The 23,331-nt window shown below is 41.7% G+C and overlaps 1 protein-coding gene across 9 annotated transcripts in view; it reads right to left on the reverse strand.

The window, feature by feature from the left end:
- LOC118155310 (uncharacterized protein C22orf42-like) overlaps positions 1-20,539 on the reverse strand; it is a 37,422-nt gene extending 16,883 nt beyond the window's left edge. For 4 of the 9 annotated variants that reach the window (XM_078332960.1, XM_078332957.1, XM_078332956.1 and 1 more), the window contains exons 1-8: positions 20,290-20,539; positions 16,578-16,700; positions 15,951-16,071; positions 12,091-12,267; positions 11,045-11,252; positions 2,855-2,929; positions 1,206-1,270; positions 453-480 (exon numbers count right to left, since the gene is read on the reverse strand). In XM_078332960.1, the coding sequence (XP_078189086.1) occupies positions 453-480; positions 1,206-1,270; positions 2,855-2,929; positions 11,045-11,234 (358 nt within the window). In that variant the 5' untranslated portion in view covers positions 11,235-11,252; positions 12,091-12,267; positions 15,951-16,071; positions 16,578-16,700; positions 20,290-20,539. Of the gene's footprint in view, positions 1-452; positions 481-1,205; positions 1,271-2,854; positions 2,930-11,044; positions 11,253-11,475; positions 11,614-12,090; positions 12,268-15,950; positions 16,072-16,557; positions 16,701-18,041; positions 18,149-20,289 lie in introns of those variants that run through there. The other 5 variants (XM_078332965.1, XM_078332966.1, XM_078332959.1 and 2 more) reach the window with 5 other exon arrangements.
- Between the last annotated feature and the right edge of the window lie 2,792 nt (positions 20,540-23,331).

The raw sequence follows: 23,331 nt of genomic DNA on the forward strand, positions 1-23,331 counted from the left end.
TGGGGAATGTGTGTATGGAGGGGCTGGCATGATGGAGCTGGGTGGTTCACAAGCATGGACTGAGCTGCTGCTGGACTATTCTCCTGGTGTTGAATGAAGGAAAAGGAGAGGGGCAGAAAGAAATGAAAGAGCCTTGGCCTTCTAGCTAGGGCAACTTCATCAACATGAAACAGTCACCTTAAGAACCAGTTAATACAGAAAGGCACTGTATATAGAAACAAGAAGTACATTAGGGCTGCTTAGAACCAGGGGTGCAAAGTTGGGAAAAACAGAGGGGTGTCTACTAATGAGGTTTCTTTGAGGAGGAATGAAGAGGTTTTAAAATTAGATTGTAACATGGGTGCATAGCCTACAAATATAGTAAAAACACTGAATCACCCACTTTAAATGGGTGAATTGGGTTGCGTGTCAACTACATCCTAATGAAGCTATGTTAATAAAAGAATACATACTGTGGTGATATTCACTTGTAGCATTTTCCTGCAGTATAAGGGAAAAAAAAACCATCATAAGGATCAGATCATACTGGGTTCTGACTTCACAGGTCTTTTATTCACTTGGTGGTGTTAGAAAACCAGGTATCAAACAGCGATCAAGTCACTGACCCCCAAATAAAGCATAGAGGATGCTTGGAGAAAGGGCAGTGGGTTTTTGTCTTTGGTTTTGGACAGATTCTTGCTCTGTCACCCAGGCTGGAGTGCAGTGGCATGATCTTGGCTCACTGCAACCTCAGCTTCCTGGATTCAAGCAATTCTCCTGCCTCAGCCTCCCAACTAGCTGTGACCACAAGTGCCTGCCACCATGCCTGGCTGATGCTTGTATTTATAGTAGAGATGGGGTTTCATTATATTGGCCCTGTCTGCCTCAGCCTCCCAAAGTGCTGGGATTCCATGTGTGAGCCACCAAGACAGTGGGTTTTGATGGACTATTTAGCAAGTCCATGTTGGCTGCCAAATACAAAATTATTTTTCAGGAGGAACATGTTGCTACTGAAAAATATGCTCACTACTAGTTTGTCAGTGATATCATCTTTTGACTGACATCATCTGTCAGGCTTCAGTTGGTCATACATTCCAGTGACTGGTAGCTATAGTCCATGATAGCTGAGGCCTGATTCACAATGGCAGTCAAAAATGATACTCACTTGATATTCTAGAAGCCCCAGAAAAAGACATTTCTCTCCAAGACAAAGAAATGCATCTTACTATGTCGGGTGACATCTCCTCCTGAAGCTTTTCAGTTGTACACTCCTTTGGGTCTTGAACAGGAGCTAGGAGAACACAGAGAGACAGTCAGTGCACTGGTGATGCTGAGGAATCCCACAGGGAGGCTTGGGAAATGTGGACTGAAGCTGCAGTGCATGGAGGTGGGCTGTTGACAAGCATGAACTCAGCTGCTGCTGGGCCACTCTCCTTGGTGCTGAAGGAAGGCAAAGGAGAGGGGAAGAAAGAAATGAAAGAGCCTTGGCTTTCTAGCTAGGGCAACCTTATCAGTGTGAAATGGTCTGAGAACCGGTTAATACAGAAAGGCACTGTATGGCTCAGTGAGAGCATCTCATCACACCTGCTGCCCATGTGAAGGTCTAGGCAAATCTTAACATTTTATGAAACATTACAGGATTATTTAACTTCTGTGGATCTACATATCCTGCTACTACATTTATCATCTATCCTGTCGTATTTTTAAAAATTAAAAAGCTTACATATTTATTAAGTGTGCATTTCAATATTATATTTAGTAATATTCATGATGCTGTGTCAATAATGAGAAAAATCAAATCTAAATTCATAATCTAGCTTCCACCTTGGGCAATGAAACAAAAACAGCAGTATAATGTCAAAGAGAGAAAAAATAAACGACTGCAGAAATTAATGGAATAAAAAACAGGAAATCATCAGAGAAAATCAACAAATCCAGAAACCAGTTCTTTGAAAAGATCAATAACACTGATAAACCTCTACCCTGTTTAATCTCAAAGGAAAAGAAGGAAGTCATGATGTAGTAATATCAGTTCAAAATGAGTTGAATCAAAAAATAATAAAGGAATATTGTGAACACATCTGTGCTCACATTTGGAAACATTATATGAAATGAGCTTTTTGGATCTGTTTCAGAAGGTTAAAGGTCTTCTCATGATAAATGAATCATCTGAATAGGTCTATATTTATATTAGAAATTGAATCAATAATTATTGTCTTCTCAAAAGAACAAAAACACTACCTTCAGATAATTTCACCAGTAAATTCTACCAAAATTTTTACAAAGAAACGTAGTCTTACCATACGAGCAAGTAATCATAATTTTAGTATTTCCTTACATTTAAAAAATTATGTTTCCAAACAAGATACAGGAAGGTTTATAATTGCTGTATTCATAATTGCCCAAACTGAAAGCGAACGTCTAAACATTTGAAATGTCCTTTACTATCAAAAGTGAACCAAGCCTGGGCAACACTGTGAAACCCCGTCTCTACAAAAAAAAAATTAAATTTAAAAAAATAGCTTGGTATTAAAGCATGTGCATTACAGCCATCTGCTTGGGAGGCTGAGGTAGAAGGATCACCTGAACATGGGAAGGTCGAGATTGCAATGAGCAGTGATTGCACCAATGCACTCCTGGGTGACAAAATGAGACCTTCTCACAAAAACAAAGAAACAAAAAGAACCAAACTCTAAGTTGTCAATGTAACTTTACTTGTGTAGTTGCATCACCCATTGACTTAATGCATTTAAATGGGCACAAATGAAATAAATGAAGAACATGACATAGCATTTACTGAGTTTCTCTGGGACACTGGATGAGTAAACCGGAATTATTTGCTTCAATCAACTTAATGATATAATTTCCATCCTACCTTCATTTTCATTGGGGCAAATTTTCTTATGCCTCCATTTTTGTTGTACCCAGCTCCTGGCATGGTCAGCCAAACCTGCAAGGTAGAAATGTATTATAATAAAGACAATGCTTAACATCTTGCTGGCAGAAGACCACAGAGAAATTAGTAAAATCTTATTCAGTTTAAACTTTTGATCCTAGTTTTCACCGACTGCTTTTCAATGCTACCTGAATTAGATCTGGGTCCTAGGAAGATTTGTTTGTCCAGGCAGATACCTTTATTCAGATGAGACAATATAGAAAAGCAGAAGATCCAAGTTACCAAAAATAGACTGGGTTCAAATCCTACTTAGAATCTGCACATATGTGGAAGAGGGATATGAACCCATCTGTGCCTCTCTTCTCTATTCTGAGATGTAGAAATATTAGTAGATCTATGCTATAGACCTACTAAGGTCTATAGTGCCTAAAAGGATGAAATGCAGATAAAGACTTAAAAAGATTATTTTTCTTTTGTAAATGCCCGAAAATGTTCAATCATTCAATGTCAAGAAGGATAATCCAGATACTTGGTAGTGGTTGAATACAGAGAGCAAGCTTGCATGTTTCCTGTGCAGGGTAGGATGGAAAAGTGACTTCACAGTTTCCATGGCCACATGATTTCCAGCTCATGACAGAGATCTGTGATTTCCCTGATCTCCACATCAGCCCCAAGGGACAGGCAGGGAAGGGGCTACAACTCATATTTTCCAATTCAGTGAATTAAAGCTCAGACGCTTTGAGTGACTTGCCCAGAGTCACCACAGTGAGGAGTGATAGATCTGAGGTAATAATGCAGTTGGTTCCCCAGGGATAGAGATCCTGGAATGCCTGAGTCCTCTAGATCATGCCCTGGACCCTGGACCCTGGACTGAGAGCTCCTCTCACAAGCTTTGTCAAATCCTGCTGCCCCAACATTTCTGTGGGATGATTGAAGCTCTGGAGAGGTGGCAGGTGGCTTACCGCATTTACTGACCTATTCTATTATCCCTTTGTTGTCACTTTTATTAGTTTTGGGACCCATAAGGCAAACATTTTAAGTCTCTCAGTTATGATGCATGATCAGAGATTTTACCTGAGTCCACTCTTTCTACCCATCAGGTGATTCTCATCTGCTGGGCTGGAGCTGGCCTGATGTAAAAGAGGACACATGGCATACCATGGAGCTGCTGCGTGCCACACTCCTGTGCACACGGCATACTACAGAGCTGCTGCGTGCTACACTCCTGGGCACATTCTTGCCTTGCTTCTGCTTTCCCAGCTCTGACAATCCTAATTCTGGCTTCCAAACCAATCCTGTACATCCCTCTCAGTTCTCAGACCTGCCTCAACTGTTGGATATTTTAATCACTGTTGTAGTGACCATGACTGAACTGTGACATTTCATATACCATAGTATATGTTTATCTTTTTGTATATTCCTTAATAAAATTTAACTTATTTTTTTCAGACTTTTAGGAACATTTCTGGGCTAGGTGTGCTGGCCCATGGCTATAATCCTGACATTTTTAGGGGCTAAGGCAGGAGGATTTCTTAAGGTCATAAGTTTAAGACTAACCTGGCCAAAACAGTGAGACCTCTTCTCTACAAAAAAATCTTCTAAATGTCACCAGATGTGGTGGTGAGCCCTTGTATCCCTAGCTACACGGAAGCCTGTTGTGGGAAGATCATTTGAGCCTACAAGATTGAGGCTGCAGTGAGCTATGATCACACCACTGCACTCCAGCCGGGGTAACTAAGCAAGACCCTGTCTCTTCAAAATAAAAAGCATTACTGTGTTACAAGTATCCCCATTTTATTTCTCATTATCTAATATTGCTGTTTTCATCCTGAGACTTAATTGCTTTAGTAAGCTAAAAAAAGTTTTTTAGACAAGTTAGTATTTAAAGCAGGCAATATGCATGCATGCCTTTTTATAAATTCGTGTTCATATGCCATATATCTAGAATTTACATTCTTGATCTACTCAGTCTTCTTCTTAGAACCAGCCTCCTCATATGTAACACAAGTATAATTCCCATATTACACCTAACTCAAAACACTGAGAGGATAGAATAAAATCAAAGAGCAGTCTGTATAACTCCACAAGGCACAAGAGAGTACAAAGCAAAGCTTTCTCTAACTCAAAGGCGAAAAGTGCAGTTAACATCGTTTGCAGAACCCATAGCAGAGTAATATTTTGAGAAAATATGCACTTTGGCTACCCAGTGAAGTTAGGAGAAAATTGTCACAGGTTCCCCAACATTGTCTTTTATTTTTAAATAATGAAATACACATTATTTCTCCTGATTTCTTTCATGTATATCACCACATGTTCTCCTTTTGGCTTTTCTGCGTACCCTATCTTGGGAATCACTCCATAGCAACAAAAAGACATCTTGCTCTTTTTTACAGCTCCATACTTCTCCTTTATGTAGAAGTACCAGCTTATTTTACTAGTCCCTTACTAGGCATGTCAGTTATTTCCAATATTTAACTATTGAAAATAATGCAACAAGAACTTTGCACATAGTTTGTTTTATATTTATGGAGCATACCTTCAGGATAAAATTCCTCAAAGTAGGATGCATGGTTCAAATGCATTTTCATGGTTGTGAGGTTGTGCCAAATTCCTTCATGGAGTTGAGCCTTTTTGCATTTCCACCAGCAATATATGAATGAAACTTTCCTTACGCCACACCAAAGAATGTTTTGCCATGGTTTTGGGATTTCCCTCAATAGGAGAGACCCTGCAGTAGAGCTGTCATTTGCCTTTCTTTTATGAGTGAAGATGTGTTTAAAAATCACCTGCGTTTCTTTTTCTGTGACTTGTCTATTTACCACATTATTATTTACTTTAAGTTTCACTTGATTTTTCTCAAGTCAGCCTCTTTCAGGTCATTGTTGTTTTTCTCTTCATTGTCAGCTCTCACCTCAACTACTCCACCAGTCTCCTAGCTGCTCTTCCTGCTTCCACCCTTGCCTGTATTACAAAATATTTGTACAGAGCTGCTGCTCAGTCTTTTTCTTAGAGAATTAACAGTAATCCTGGGGTATAATCCTCCAGTGGTTTTCCATCTCAACTGAAGTCCATCTTCTCCATGAGTGCTCACTAGGTGTACAAGGCCTTCACACACCTTATTCATTCCAGCATCCTTTTACTCTGCTGCAGCCACCCTTGTGTCTTTCTGTCCTTTGCCTGAAACTGTTTCAATTTCAGAAATTCCAAAGCGGATATCCCTCTCTGGAAGCCCTCTCCCATCATCCTCGCAGAGTTCTCCTCACTTTTTTATTTTTAAAAGTAAATAAGATGGGGCATCTCTCTGTTGGCCAGGCTGGTCTTAAACTTCCATCCTCAAGGAATCCCCTCATCCTGGCTTTCCAAAGTGCTGGGATTAAAGGTGGGAGCCACTATACCCAGCCCATTTCACCTTTAAGACTGTTCACATGTCACTTAAAGAGAACATCCAGCTGTTAGCGCCAACCCTTCATAAAACTGCCCTCCTCTTTAATCCATTACCCTGCTTTACTTTCTACCCAGCACGTCACCACCTGCCATTCTTGACTATTCATGTGCTGGCTGCCCTTACTTCCCTATCAAATGTAAGGGTCAGACTTAGAATGGGGCTCTCTGTTGTGTTCCACTGTTTGCCCTGCATCTGCAACACTGCCAGGGCATTTAAAACTGCTCAATACATATATTTCATTTTACCCCAAACTATTTAAGTTTCTCCCAATTCTCCCAGATCTGCTAAAGTTGTCTTTTGTTTTGTCATCTAAGCATCAGATTTTTTAAAGTGGTAGCTATTTAGAATTAAAGACACAAGCTATCAAGATCCACAAAAATATAAATGAAGAATGTTAATGTCTATTTAAAAGTCAACAGTAACTGCAGTTTGACACAAGTATATTTAATGCTAAAATACCTTAAATGTGAAGTGACTCATTTCATCGGTTTAATTATGTCACTAGACAAAATATATTATCTGAATTTTATGATGAGATATCATGCATCTGTCATCAAAATGTGCTTTATGTGTGTTCTGAATCAAACACAACAGGATTGTTTCTGACTTTATGAAAAATGATGGCCAATCGCAAAGGGTAGGTAAATAAGTAGTGCTTTAACCAGTCCATAGTACACTAAGCAGTTATTCAAAGTCATCAGGTACAGCAGGGTGCCATGGCAGGCAAAGACATCCTGGAGTGCTCTCTAGGTGTAAAGTACTGTTTGAAAAACTTACGCCATTATTTCACTGCTTTAAGTAAAAGTTACAAGGCAGCACATATAAAATGATCAGAAAGTTTTATTTTACAGAAAAGCTTGTGAAATAAAATATTATATTCAAATGCATACCAAAAATCTCCAGAAAAACAGTACCCAAACAGTAACACAAGTGAGCTCTGGGTATTCTAAGTGTAATAAATAACTTTTCTTTATTTTCTATATCTTTTACATGATCATGGTATCTTACATGAAACATACTGATAGTTATTTCAAAAGGAGGGTTCAAAATAGCTACTAGAAGCCTGAAAGACCTGCTGCTCAGAGGTCTCAACATCATATGCCCATTCTTTCCCTTCCCTGACCCCTCACTTGAGAGAGCCAACAAACTAGCAGCGTTCCTATGGTAAGAACACAAAAGGCTGCATGAAAAGTCTATGGGTAGTGATAAAATTGGATAATGAGCTCCTACTATCCATAGTGTTAGTTATATTACCCCAGTCATATTAGATATATTACTAAATAAAGGCATGATAGGATGAAATATGCTTGAGTCTGAGATCTAAACTGGTTTCTTAGAACTTCTCTTTGAAATGGCTTCAAGACACAATGTTCTTTTGAAATATTTCAGAAGAGAACAATGAAGCAGAGCATCATTTATGGCATAAGTTCCTGAAACAGGACTTGCCACCTAGAGAGCACTCCAGGATGTCTGTCCACAGCAGTGTGCCCTGCTCTGCCTGATGGCTTTAAATGACTGTTTAGTGTGCCACAGAATGGTTGGAGCACTGGATGCTGTGATATTTGTCTAAGTCACCAAAAGAATTCAATTCATCATTATAGAAAGGCTAAAATGTTTCACATCTAAGTAGGAATTTATCACTTTCCAAGAAAAGCAATACACAAGTTTCTGAAATAAAGATATTAACAACAAACTTTGAATGTGTCTATACTTTATGTTGAGTGTTCTGAACATTTTTCTTTCTTGTTTTATTTTCCCAGCCAGGCTGGAGTGTACTGGCACAATCTTGGCTCACTGCAACCTGCAACTCCCAGATTCAAGTGATTCTCCTGCCTCAGCCTCCCAGATAGCTGAAATTACAGGTATGTGCCACCACGCCTGGCTAATTTTTTGTATACTTAGTAGAGAAGGGGTTTCATCATGTTGGCCAGGCTGGTCCCAAACTCATGACCTCACATAATCCACCCACCTTGGCCTCCCAAAATGCTGGGATTACAGGCATTAGCCACTGTGCCTGGCCAAAGAATAAACACTGAAATTGAGGTTTCTGTTATCTCTTTACTGAATACCTCAAAAATATGTTTGAAGAGACATACAGAAACTGTCATGCACATACACATAAAATGGTAAATTCTGTGCTCACAAACTATTTTTTCTTCAACTGTTCTGACTTAACACTTCTTACTCAGAGCCTGTGCTTTAATCTGTGGAGCCTTGCCTGCCCTCTTGCCAGCTTCTCCCGACCAGGGCATTCTCAGCTTCAAATCAGTTAGCGGAAGAAACTCTTCCACATTTATTAAACTGTTGATTTGACTGGTAAATGTAGGCCATTTTGTTACCCCTACTTTTATCCTTATCTATTTCAATAAATGTATAGACAGAAGGTAGAGCCAGGAGAGATGGCACATGCCTGTATTGTCAGCTTTCCTACAGGCTGAGGCAGCAGGAGTGCTTGAGCCCAGGCCAGGAGTCAGAAGCCAGCCTATGCCACACAGTGAGGACCCATCTCTTTAGGAGGAAAAATGGAGAGGTAAATGTCGTGTAAAATAAAATGCAAAAGGAACTAATCAAGATGAAAGTAAGTTCTAAGAGAGGTCCCGTTATGGGAAGACCTTAAAATATAAGACATTCTGGAGTCTGTCAAGTTCTTTAAGAACTGAGTTTGGCATTACTACGACCTCCAATGTCTACTTTGATGACTTAGAACCTCAGTCCTATTCAACAGCTGTCTCATACAGTCCCTTCAGATCTCTAAGCCTTCCTTTCTGCATCACCAACATAGGGAGAATATACACAGGCCTTATTTGTATTTGGAAGTTTCCAATAAGATGTACATGAAAACATGTTTTACATCCTAAAGAATAAGGAAAAGGCTCACTTTGTTCTCTCACTACCTCATCTACCAAATCAGACAGAATATTACACAGAGGCTTGCCATACACCACCAAGCAAGGAGTTTCCACAGGTACTTGCATGCTTTGTGTATAAGGTACAATCTATTAAGTCTCATAATTATTTATTCTTTCACAATTTTTTAATATTCTGAAAAAGCGAGTACAGCAGCACTTCCTTGTTAAAAGGGCACACCCATCATGAGGCTTAATTATTCTGTGAAAGAAGGTAAGAGCCAAACTGAAGTTTAAACACAAGACCTGTAAGACATTTTCTCCATACTAAGAAAATCTCTGCCATTAAAATGAAAGAAATGAGCTGATCATATTTCTGTCTTTATAATGTTTTCTATTTCAGTGGACTTAGTTCTTTTGTTCAAGGAACTGGTTACCCAGAATTATCTGTTGCTAGATTCATCTATTTCTAAAATCCTAAAGGATTTTAGACTGAAGGCTGCTGGTCCTGGCTGATGCCTGTCACCCAAAAAGCCTGTCACCTGGTTACCAGGAAACAACCAAGTCAGGCTACTGGCTCACAATGCCCTGCCCCAGAGCCCCATCCAATGGCTCACAATGCCCTGCCCCACAGTCCCACCCAATGGCTCACAATGCCCATCCCTGCTGCTGCCCACCTGTGGTCACCATTCCCCCCATGTGACTGCATTATTCATCCCGGGCTGCCCGAGCTTTCCAATCCTGAGAAAAGTGTATGGAGGGAAGTGTGGTTGTTATTGAAAGTCACCCTGGGTGCTGAACTCAGTAGAAAACCCTGGTTGCTAATGTCAGTTCCATTAGAATCTCTGGTTTTCTGAGTCTGGTAGCTTTCATTTGCTCAACAAATGTAGTGATACACAAATGTTTGACTGATTTTGTAACTAAATGCTCCTCTCCTGTCTTACAAGTGTTAGTTTTTGTCTTCAATTTGACCATAGCAAAAAAATGAAATGCTTCCTCTCCCCTCCCCTTTCCCATCCTGTAGGAAGGGGAGCCATGAAAACAAACTCTTTTCCACAGGCAAGGTCTGGCCTTCTAACTCTCAAGTCTTTACCTTACAAATTCAAGTCTAAAGTCATTTCATCTCTTCTGGAACCTGTAACCATGAGCTAGCTCTACCTGTCTTTCAGAACAAGGAAGTAAACAAAGCCTGTGAAGTTACTGGAGTAGGGCTGAAGAGACATTCATGTCAAAGTGGGAATTTTAAAGTAATCAGAGCTCCAGGGCTAAACTTTTGGGTAAAACCACAACAAAAACAACTTTTTTATAGCTCTGGCAGTAACATTTCATACCTTTTGCAGTAATTTTAAGCATGTCCCTCAATTTTTCCTTCAGTTTTCAAATTACAATTGGAAGAAATAAAGCTGCTTCTGTCAAGGTGACTTCAAACCATCTATTAAGAACACCATATAATCTCTTCCATAGCAAACTCTATTTTAAATTTAAGAAGTCTTTAAATATTTGAGTCTGAATTTTCCCAATTATTAGCTTCCTTATCGAATAGGAGAAAAGAAATGATTGGGCCTTTAACCGGCTCCTTCACTGAGGAACCATAGTAGCTGGATAGGTAAGGCTAAAGAATGGGATGGAGACTCCAAAACTGGAGTATCTGAATTTTCACCAGGAAAGGGAGAGACTAGACCAAAAATGCCTCAAGCAAGAAGGCTCAACAACAAAGACAAGAGGCAGGACTAGCCTTTGTCCCCCATGCCCAGCCCTGGGAAAGCTGGCTATAGGCAGGAGGGAGCTGAAAGCTGAGGATGTCTCTGGGGTGAGGGGATGGGAAAGAGGTGGGGGAGGTGGTAGCCAGAGAGAAAATGGCACCTGTGGCTTCTTTACCTTTGTGTCGCTTTGACTTAATGGGCTGCACGTGCTGGACCTCCGCCACTCCAGGATGTAACATGGCAGGCTCTGCAGTGGTTGATGCTGGTGCTGCAGCTGCCACAGACTGAGTCTCACAACATGGTGCCACTGCCTCCTGGCACCAGGCACAACTGAGGCCAGCCCTGGGGCCTAGGCAATTCCCCATGGGTGACCTACAAGGGGACTTTCAAAGCAAAGCAACACACAAAATCAGAAAAAAACAACAAAAAAGAACAATGAGAACACGTGGACACAAGGAGGAGGGGAGCGTTACACACTGGGGTCTGTTGTTGGGAAATAGGGGAGGGACAGCAGGGGTTGGGGAGTTGGGGAAAGATAGCATGGGGAGAAATGCCAGTTATAGGTGATGGGGAGGAACGCAGCAAATCACACTGCCACATGTGTACCTATGCAACAATCTTGCATGTTCCATGTACCCCCAAACCTAAAATGAAATAAGAAAAAAACAAAACAAAGCAACACACAAAATTAAAAAAAACAAAAAAGAAAATAAAACAAAGCAACACACAAAATAAAAATAAAAAAAAAACCAGAAAGAAAAAGCAAAGCAACGGAGCAAGTGCCAAGGGCACAAACACTTCCATGAGAGTAGTCGGAGCTCCTCCTCCTCCCACTACCAGCTTCTGACTGAAGGCTGCTGGCCCTGGCTAATGCCTGTTACCCACAAAGCCTCCTATGTCACCTGGTTACCAGAAAACAACAAAGTCAGGCCAGTGGCTCATAATGCCACTTCCCACAACCCCATCCAATGGCTCACAATGCCCATCCCTGCTGCTGGCCATCTGTGGCCACCCTGCCCCTCTTGGTGACTGCATTATTCATCCTGAGCTGCCTGAGATATTCCATTTTTCACCATAGGCCTCAAAAAACCCAGAAATGTCCCTTCATAGATTCTATATAGAGACTGTCTAACCTGTGAATAAAAACAAAGGTTTCATTCTGAGTGATAAATCCACAAACACAAAGCATTTTCACAGAATCCTTTGGGGCCCACCTCTCACCTTTGGCTTCCTATTCTTAGTTATTTGGGCTTCTGTCTTGTATGCTCTGTCAGGTTCTAGGCCTTGTAAGGGTGAGTTCCATGTCTCCACTCATTTATATGTGCCCAGGACGGTTGGCTTTTGGGAGCGTCTTCATGACTGAGGCCATAGATCCTTTGCACTGTTCCTTGAATCCACCTGACACAAAATACTCATCCTGAAATGATGCTCTGAAAGTGATGCTTCCATTCAATTGGGGCCAACTGTATTATGGATCCCTAGTACCCAATACATGGCATATAAGAAACGAATGAAAAATGAGTGAATGAACTCAAGTGTACCTACAAGATGAGAGAAAAATGGTCCTACTTACTAGGTGTGCTATGAAGGCATCTGGGACCATTGGCTTTGCTATTTCATAGTAGGCCTGGGGCATAAAAGTCTGGTATTTTCTCATTCTAAACCTCAAATTCCAATAAATTACCATCACGTGGACAAAGGTCCATGGGCCAGAGTTCTTGGTGTGAACAACATACCTTTTTTGGGTGTGATTAATGGACAGGGACTATACAAAACTAAAAACAATGTTTGTGTGCTGACTACTTGCAAGCCATGGTGATAAAACACTCTGTATACATAATCTTATTCAATGCTTGTTACAAATCCATTAAGTGGATTTTTACACAAACTTTCTATTTGAGCTTTTTGGAACAAGAGGCTAGTGTAGTGACTTTCACCTACTCACCTACATGTAATCTCATTACATGTATACTCCTACATGCTTCTCCTCTCCCTCTCATGGTTTTATAGCAAATCCCACACATCATATAATTTCCTCCCTGACTGTCTTGGTATATGTCTGTAAAAGATATGATTCTTGTTTGTTCTTTCAAGACAAGGTCTCTGTCAACCAGGCTTGAGTTCAGTGGCATAATCTTGGTTCACTGTGGCCTCTCCTGCCTCAGCTTCCTGAGTATCTGCAACTACAGACTCACACCGCAATGCCAAGCTAATTTTTTTATTTTATTTTAGTAGAGACAGGGTCTTGCTATATTGCCCAGGCTGGTCTAGAATTCCTGGATTCAAAGGATCTTCCCACCTTGACCTCCCACACTACTAAGATTATAGGTGTGAACCGCCATGCCCAGAGACAAGAACTCTTTAAAAAATATAATAATCCCAATACCATCATCAATCAACCATCTCACACCATTGCTCTTTATCACTGTCAACTCTCCTTCTAGCTCCAAATTTCCAGTCATTTCATGTATTTATTGTGTGAATCAGGATCCAAATAAAGTCTCTCCTTGGGATTGTTTGATTCACCTATTAGGGTTTTTTTGATCCTGACAACTTCCCACTTTGATCTCTGTGCTGTCTCTTGCAGTCCATTTATTGAATAAATCAGGCCATTTCCCCATAGTTTGGATTATGCTAAGTGTGTTCTTATTATGCTGTTTCTCATACTGTGAATTTTGCTAATTGTATCTTGTGATGTTCATTAACTTGCTCTTCACTTTGTTCTAGTTTTGATAAATTAGTAGTTTGACCTCAAGACTTGGTGAGATTCAGGTTGGACTTGAGGGACTGTGCTAGTTTCTTCTGGGAGGAGGTGTATACTTTCTGGACATCTTTTTTTAAATTGGTGATGTTAATGGCCATTGATCAATTATGGATTGAACAATGAAGGTATTGTTGTATCATTCCTTCTTCATTTATGAGCTGCCATACTTCCAGAAAGAGATACTGCTACCTGAAGAAGGGCCTTGCATAAAGAAAAAAATGAAGCAAATATAAAAAAAGATGCTGCTTCATATAAATTTTGTTACTCACTTGTACAACTTATATAGAAAATGCCAGTTCATGGCTTGATTTCTTCTGTTTACCATTTTTCAAAATGATGGGCTGTTTCATTTATATCCTTTGATGGTGACCACTTCTATTAATTAATTTATTTAGACAGAGAGGGTTTAGCTCTGTTGCCCAGGCTGGTATGCAGAGAAGCAGTCATGCCACTACAGCCTCAAACTTCTAGGCTCAGGTGACCCTCCCATCTCAGCTTCCTGAGTAGCTGGGACCAAAGACATGGACCCTCATACCTGAGTAATTTAAAAATATTTTGTAGAGACAAAGTCCCCCTATGTTTCACAGGCTGGTCTTGAACTGCTGGAAGAAGTGATCCTTCTAACTCAGCCTCCCAGAGTGTTGAAATTACAGGCATGAGGAACTGTGCCAGCCCACTTTTATTTTTTCAAAAGGATCATTATGAATGCAGATATTCAAACATATCTGATATATCTCAATTCACTGAAACTATTATCCTTATTAATGTACAAAATGTCCTATCTTTGGTCAGGAGTCCCTTCAGATTGGCCCTTTGGACATGTTGAAATCATCCTAATAATCTTTTATGAATTCTTTGCTATCCAGAGTAACAATATGTTCCAGGCTCCTTACACATTTCTGGCCTAGACCTGGAATCAGCACTTTCTCCAGGAAGGCTTGTTTTCTTTCATTGGGCAATGGTATTTTGAGACTATATTGAGACTACAATCTTGGTGCTAGGGGTAAATAGTATAATTTTAAAACTTAGAAAACTGCCTGGCTCATGCCTGTAATCATAGCACTTTGGGTGGATCATCTGAGGTCACAACTTTCAGACCAGCCTGGACAACATGGTGAAACCCCATCTGTAATAAAAATACAAAAAATTAGCCCGGCATCATGGTGGAAGCCTGTAATCCCAGCACCTTGGGAGGCAGAGATGGGCGAATCACAAGGTCAAGAGATCAAGACCATCCTGGCTGACATGGTGAAACCCCGTCTCTACTAAAAATAGAAAAATATTAGGCAGGCATGGTGGCACTTGCCTGTGGTCCCAGATACTCCAGAGGCTGAGGAGGAAGAATTGCTTGAACCCAGGAGGTGGAGGTTGCAGTAAGCCAAGATTGAGCCAGTGCACTCCAGCCTGGTGACGGAGCCAGACTCCGTCTAAAATAAACAAATAAATCAGCCGGGCATAGTGGCTCACGCCTGTAATCCAAGCAGTTTGGAGGCCAAGGCAGGCAGATCACCTGAGGGTGAGAGTTCAAGACCTGCCTGAAAAATATGGTGAAACCCCGTCTTTAAAAGAAAGAAAAAAAGTAAATAATAAATAAATAAGTAAATACATGCAAGACTGCCCTTAAATCATTATACAGATAGTTAAGAAAATGAATAAATGCAAGCCTGCACACAAATACATAGGGTATAAAAATAATGTTGTGAGCCTGGGTCTAAATAAAATAAATGAGTAAATGTGAGCCTGCCTCTAAATAATCAGATAGCTAGCTAGCTAGATAGATAAATACATAAATCCAAGCCTGCCTCCAAATATGTAAATAAATAAATTTGACCTGCTTCTCCATTAGTACGTCAGCAAATAAATAAATATATGCAAGTCTGCATCCAAATAAATCAATTAATAGATAAACCAATAAATAAGCAGCCCCACTTGGTAGCTCATGTTTTTAATCCCACACCCATTGTGAGCCTGAGTCGTCTATATCACCTGAGGTCAGGACATTGAGACCAGCCTGGCCAAGATGGTGAAATAATCCTTGTCACTATTTAAAAAAAAATAAGGTGAAAATAATTAAATTAATTAAAATATAAATAAATAATGCAAGCTGGGCTTCCTGCCTCTAAGTAAATAAATCAATAATTATGTAAATAAATAAATAAAGGCCGGCGAGATGGCTCAGTCCTGTAATCCCAGCACTTTGGGGAGGCCAAGACCGATGGATCATGAGGTCAAGAGATTGAGACCATCCTAGCCAACATGGTGAAACCTCGTCTCTACCAAAAATACAAAAATATTAGCCAGGCTTGGTGGCACTTGCCTGGGGTCCCAGATACTCCAGAGACTGAGGAAGAAGAATCACTTGAACTCAGGAGGCAGAGGTTGCAGAAAGCCAAGGTTGGGCCAGTGCACTCCAGCCTGGTGACAGAGCAAGACTCCCTCTAAGATAAACAAACAAACAAACAAATAAATAAGTAAATAATTGCAAACTGCCTCTAAATCATTATACAGATAGATAAAAAAATGAACAAATGCAAGCATGCACACAAATACATAAGTATAAAAATAATGTTGGCCGGGCGCAGTGGCTCATGCTTGTAATCCCAGCACTTTGGGAGGCCGAGGTGGGTGGATCATGAGGTCAAGAGATCGAGACCATCTTGGTCAACATGGTGAGACCCCCGTCTCTACTAAAGATACAAAAAATTACCAGCCTGGCCAAGATGGTGAAAGAACCCCTTTCTCTATTTAAAAAAAAAGATGAAAATAGTTAAATAAATAAGTAAAAATAGGCCAGGCATGGTGACTCACGCCTATAATCCCAGCACTTTGGGAGGCCGAGGTGGGTGGATCATGAGGTCAAGAGATCGAGACCATCCTGGTCAACATGGTGAAAACCCATCTCTACTAAAAATACAAAAAATTACCTGGGCATGGTGGTGCGCACCTGTAGTCCCAGCTACTTGGGAGGCTGAGGCAGGAGAATTGCTTGAACCCAGAGGGCGGAGGTTGTAGTGAGCTGAGATCGTGCCATTGCACTCCAGTCTGGGTAACAATAGTGAAACTCCATCTCAAAAAAAAAAAAGTAAAAATATAAATAAAGAAATGCAATCCAGGCTTCCTGCCTATAAGTAAATAAATCAGTAATTATGTAAATTAATAAATAAAGGCCGGGCAACATAGCTCAGTCCAGTAATCCTAGCACTTTGGAAGGCTGAGACAGTTGGAACACGAGGTCAAGAGATCGAGACCATCCTGGCCAACATGGAGAAACCCAGTTTCTACTAAAAATACAAAAATATTAGCCAGGCATGGTGGCATGCTCCTGGGGTCCCAGCTACAAGGGAGGCTGAGGTGGAAGAACTGCTTGAACTAAAGAGGGGGAGGTTGCAGTGAGCCAAGATTGTACCACTGCACTGCTGCCTGGTGAGAGGGCAAGAATTCATCTAAAATCAGTGAATCAATGATCCAATCAATCAGTCAAGAAACACAAGTCAGCCTCTAAATAATTACATAGATAGTTAAGAAAATGAATAAATGCAAGCCTGTACACAAATACATAAGTATATAAATAAATGTCTGCCTGTGTCTAAATAAATAAATGAGTAAATGTAAGCCTGTCTCTAAATAAATAGATAGGTAGATAGATAAATACATAATTCCAAGCCTGCCTCAAAATATATAATTAAATGCAACCTGCTTCTCCGTAAGTACGTCAGTAAATAAATAATAAATGCAAGTTTGTCTCTAAATAAATCAATTAATAGATAGATAAATAAAGCAATAAATAAATAAATCAGCCACCCCTCTTGGTGGCTCATGGACAATGGACTGCTTTGTCAGTGATTTTGTTTTTTCTTCATTAGTAACCAACAGCACAGCTAACCAAGAAATCATACACATTTGGGGCCATGTCAAACTGAAGAGTTTGTGCCTAACAAACAATGAACAAATTGAAAAAGCATACTAAAAATTGTAAGAAAAGTTTGGGCAAACATTCAGTTGGATAAGGGGTTATTTTCTAAAAGGTACAAGCCAGTAACACTAACAGCTGGCAAAAAAAAAAAAAGCAGAAAAGTAACCAAACCAAATAACCTGAGGAGATAATTGTGCAGACAAGAAACTGATGCAACATTTGCAAAAATGTGGTTACCATTACTACGCATGAGAAAAATGAACATCAAAACCACACTCAGATCTTATCTCACTACCAACTAGAATGAACATTACAAACAGATTAAAATATTTAAAAAAGACAACTTCTAGTATGAATTTCACAAAGGGGAATTGTTTGTGGAAACGTAAATTAAGTATTAATGCTATAAAAAACAGTTGGGGGTCCTGCAAAGAATAGAGAAAAAAAATACCATACCATCTAGCATTCCCACTACTGAGTATACAGTCTACCTACCTGTCCATCCACAAAGGGATCAAGAAACTTTTGTATGCATACACTAGGGAATATTCTTTGGCCACCAAAATGATAAAACAGTGTCATGTGGAGCAACTCAGATGAACCTGGAAAACATTATGTTAAACATAATGAGCTGGACCAAGAAAGACAAACACTGAATTTTAAGATGTCTGTCTTAAAAACAGATAGGTAGATAGATAGATACATAGTTCCAAGCCTGTAGAAAGCACAATATTGGTTACCAGAGTCTGGGAGCTAGAGGGGGAGTAGGCATTGGTTTTGGAAGCAAAGTTATCTTAATCTTAAAGGAATCAATCTGAGTGTTCTCCTCCTCAGCCTGGTAACTGGAGTTAACAATATTATATTTTTCAAAAGAATAAGAAAGGAGAATTTTGAGTGTTCTCTTTACACAAAAATCATACCTTATGAGGGAATAGAGATCCTAAGTACCCTGATTTGATCATTACCCAATCTATTTGTGTGAAAATGTACCCTTAATTATGCACCTTTATGTTGTGAAAAAAAAAGTTAACAGAAATAAATATATATTGCTAAAAATCACAGGGAACCATAAAAACAATTCATATGTAAAGGTATCCTGAGAAATACAATCAAAGTGAGGACCCACAATCCTCGATATTAAATCACACTGCCAAGCTGCAGTCATGCTGCAGATATATAGTACTTGGATAAAAACGATACCTAGAACTGTGGACAAAAACGAGGAGGACAAAACAAGATCAACGCAAATATGGATATAGTCAACTCACTTTGATAAAGACCACTGCAATGTGGAAGGCAGAGTCTGCTCAATGAATACCTTTGAGAAAAATGTTATCTGGATGCAGAAGAGAGAAACAGGACCCTGATTTTATACAATATATGAAAATCAACCCCTGCACCCCCCACACAAAACAAACACACACAAACCCCTGAAGACCAGAACAAAAGACCATAAACCACAACATGTTTTTAACTAAAACACAGGTTGAGGATATATTCTGGGTCACTTGAATCTTTGCTCACCTTCACAAAGAGAAAAAGAAAGAAACACCCTGGAAGAAAAACCTCACTGACAATTAAATGCTTTGTCACTGATATGTATTTCCTTACATGGATGACCAAAATTACATGCATAAAATTCAAAAATAAACATGGACTACATCAACCTGAAAAGTTTTTGCACAGCAAAGAAACTACTTTCCAAATAAAAAAAGCATCCTATAGATTAGGCAAAAATTTCAGGTAATCATGTAATTCATGTGTCATCTAAGGTGTACACAAAAAACACTACAAAGTAACTAAATAATCTAATATTTTACAAAGGACCTAAACAGACAATTCTGTGACATAAAATCGAACAACAGATAAAAGGTCCTCAAAATTAACTATCCAACAAAGTTAACTGTGTGTGGTTTAATTGAAAAACCACACAGATAATCTCACACTTACTGGATATTCCAAGAAAGTTTTTTAAAAATAGGAGAGGCCAGGCTTGGTGGCTCACGCCAGTAATCCCATAACTTTGGGAGCCTGAGGCAGCAGATCACCCGAGGTCAAGAGTTTGAGACCAGCCTGATCAATACGGAGAAACCCCGTCTTTCCTACTGATATAAAAATTAGCCTGGTGTGGTGGCCGGCCCCTGTAGTCCCAGCTACTCAGGAGGCTGAGACGGGGAAATCGCTTGAACCCAGGAGCACAGGTTGCAGTGAGGCCAGATGGCACCACTGCACTCCAGCCAGGGCAGAATGAGATTGTCTCCAAAGGAAAAAAAAAAAAAAAAAAAAGGAACACAGGTATAGTTTTGGAGAAAACGGAACTCATACACTGTAAATGAAAATCAGAATAGACACCACGGAAAACAGCTAAATACCTGGAGACTCCTCAAAGAATTGACACTACAGATATCCCCTGCTCCATTGTGCTCTAGCGAGGTCTCTTTTTAAGGTCCTGAGACATCAAAATAACCCTGGATCTCAGCTCAGAGGCCCGTGGGGCTCAGAGGGTCTCAGGTCCTGTGCTTCACCGTGGCCTCTGGGCCAGGTGCTTCTATATGCTGGACGCGGGTCGCACACCATTCCCGGCCAGGGTGCGGATGCTGGGGCAGCCAGGACCCCACAACTGCCGCCACGCAGACTACTGGGGCTCAGATGCACACAAGGAGTCAAGGCCCAAAAGTGAGCAGCTGGGAAGGAGCAGGGAGGCCCAGAGGGTTCCCGGTGGGGTCCATGCCCTGCCACTTACCTCGGAGACCTGCCTCCTGCTCCCCCATCACATGGAAGCCACCATGGCTTCTCTGAAGCTCGCTGGGACCACGTGGCCGCTTCTGCTGGCTGGGACCGCGCCATCGCTTCTGGACGCCATGGCTTCTGCTCGTTGGGACACGACTCCTCTTCTGCTTCATGGGACTGCATCACCGCCTCTAGCTGCCGCTTTCGTTCTCTCAGACCACACCGCCATAGCTTCTGCTTGCTTCAACGACGCCACGGCTTCTGCCGGGGCCCTGCAGGAAGCGCCGTCTTGGCTTCCTTAGAGGTCCGCATGCCGGCAGCGTCCCTAGCGATTGGCTGATGCACCACCCCCTCTTAAAGGGGCCACGGCTCGGACTGCACAGAAGCAGCTTCGCCTTGCAGCACCAGCTAAGCAGAGGTGGATGAAAGGCACCCAGTCTCTCCTCCCAGCTCTAGGGCCCTAGAGATTACAGGAGTGGACCCCTGGGACCCCAGCCCCTAGATCAACTCTCTTTGCCCCAGGAGCTTCCAGGACCTGCCCCTGCCCTCCTATGGACGTCAGCTTCGCAATCCACAAAGAAAGCAGCCTGGCCAGAACTCTGGGGTCCCTCAAGTGTGGCGCCTCAGGATGCAGGTTGGGCTCCCTTGTCCCTCTGCAGAGGGGGCCCTTAAAACCACGGAAAGCTGGGGACTGGAGAGACAGTCCCGAGGGCAGCAGGGCCTCCCCGGCCTCCCTGTTCGCATCAGTCCTGTGGGAGCCCGGGGGCCTCTCTAGAACCCAGACACCCGTGGCCTCACTGGAGCTGCGTGGGTCACCCCCCTCCCCAAGAGGCAGGCAGGGGCCCTGGGGTCCAGCGCTGCCACACCTCAACTCCATCCTAGGTCAGCACCTGGAGGGGCCCTGCGAACTGGACCCAGCCCACCCCTTCCCAGGGAGAGGGACCCGCATCACATCTGTCTCTGTGCCACCTACGGGAGGGCCATGCTGGCCTCTCCCAGGGATCTGGGGCAAGGCAGGGGAATCCCAGCCACCTGGCCATCATGCTGAAATGGCATCTCTACTAAAAATACAAAAATTAACTGGGGGTGGTGGCACCTGCCTGTAATCTCAGCTACTGGAGGGGCTGAGGCAGGAGAACCACTTGAACCCAAGGAGGAGGTTGCAAATCTGGGTTCACTGCAGTCTCCACTTCCCAGGCTCAAGTAATTCTCATGCCTCAGCTTCCCGAGTAGCTGGGATTACAGGCACCTGCCACCTTGCATGGCTAATGTTTGTATTTTTAGTAAAGACAGGGTTTCACCATGTTGCCCAAGCTGGTCTCAAACTCCTGACCTTGTGGTCTGCTGTCTTGGCCTCCCAAAGTGCTGAGAATACAGATGTGAGCCACCTTGCCTGGCCGGGTCAGGGGTTCAAAACCAGCCTGACCAACATGCAGAAACCACATCTCTACTAAAAATACAAAAATTAGCTGGACATGATGGCACATGCCTGTAATCCCAGTTACTTTGGAGTCTGCAGCATGAAAATTACCTGAACCTGGGAGGCAGAGGTTGCAGTGAGCTGAGATTGAGCCCCTGTACTCCAGCCTGGGTGACAGAGCAAGACTTTATCTCAAAACAAAAACAAAATAATACTCAAAATAGTAAAGACAGAGTAGAATGGTGGTTGCCAGGGGCCAGAAGAGGAGGGAATGGGGAGTTTGTCTTTAACTAATAGGGAGTTTCAGTCTTACAAGAGAAGAGCCAGCTGGGCATGGTGGCTCATACCTGTAATCCCAGCAGTTGGAGGGGCTCAGGCCGGCAGATCAACTGAGATCAGGAGTTTGAGACCAGCCTGGCCAACATGGAGGTAACTTGTCTCTACTAAACATACAAAAATTTACATACAGCCCAGAATTGCACTTAACATACAGCCCAGCAATTGCACTCTTGGGCATTTATTCCAGAGAAATGTAGACTTATGTTCACATTTAAAAAACAAAAACAGGCTGAGCGCAGTGGCTCACACTTATAATCACAGCACTTTGGGAGGCTGAGGCAGGTGAATCACAAGGTCAGGAGTTCAAGACCAGCCTGACAAACATGGTGAAACCCCACTCAGCTAAAAATACAAAAATTAGCCCAGTATGATGGTGCACACCTGTAATCCCAGCTACTCAGGAGGCTGGGACAGGAGAATTGCTTGAACCTGGGAGCAGAGGTTGCAGCAAGCCAAGATCTGGGTGACAGAGCAAGACTTAATCTCAAACAAACAAACTAAAAACCTGTGTGCATAGCAGTTTTGTTTACAATAGCCAAAAACTGCAACCAATCCCAACATTCATTGGGCAAATGAACAGCAATTCAGATGAACCTCAAGGGTATTATGCTGAATGAAAAAAGTCAATCATAAGATTCCATACATAAATTCCATGTATAATCATACACTGAGGATTTTATATATATCAAATGAAATATCAAAAGATCCCATATATATATTCTAGATATATATTCTGTATAATCATATGCTAATGATCTCACACACACATATATATGTACACACACGCACACACACACACACTAAACCTTCATTTTATTTTATTTTGAGATGGAGTTTCACTCTTGTTGCCCAGGCTGGAGTGCAGTGGCATGATCTAGGCTCATTGCAACCTCTCCTTCCCGGGTTCAAGCCATTCTTCTGCCCTCAGCCTCCCAAGTAGTGGGATTACAGGCACAAGTCACCAGGCCTGGCTAATTTTTGAATTTTTAGTAGAGATGGGTTTTCTCCATATTTGTCATGCTGGTCTTGAATGCTCAACCTCAGGTGACCCACCTGCCTTGGCTCCCAAAGTGTTGGGATTACAGGTGTGAGCCACCACACCTGGCCAATTTGTTTATTTTTTTGAGATGGAGTCTCACTCTGTCACCCAGGCTGGAGTACAGTGGCAAGATGTCAGCTCACTGCAATGCCCACCTCTCAGGCTCCAGCTATTCTGCTGCCTCAGCCTCTCTGGTAGCAGGGACTACAGGAGTGCACCAGCAGGCCTGGCTAATTTTTTTTTCTTTTTTCTTTCTT

This window comes from Callithrix jacchus, chromosome 7 (assembly GCF_049354715.1).
Source record: "Callithrix jacchus isolate 240 chromosome 7, calJac240_pri, whole genome shotgun sequence".
In the NCBI taxonomy this organism is placed as follows: Eukaryota; Metazoa; Chordata; class Mammalia; order Primates; family Cebidae; genus Callithrix; species Callithrix jacchus.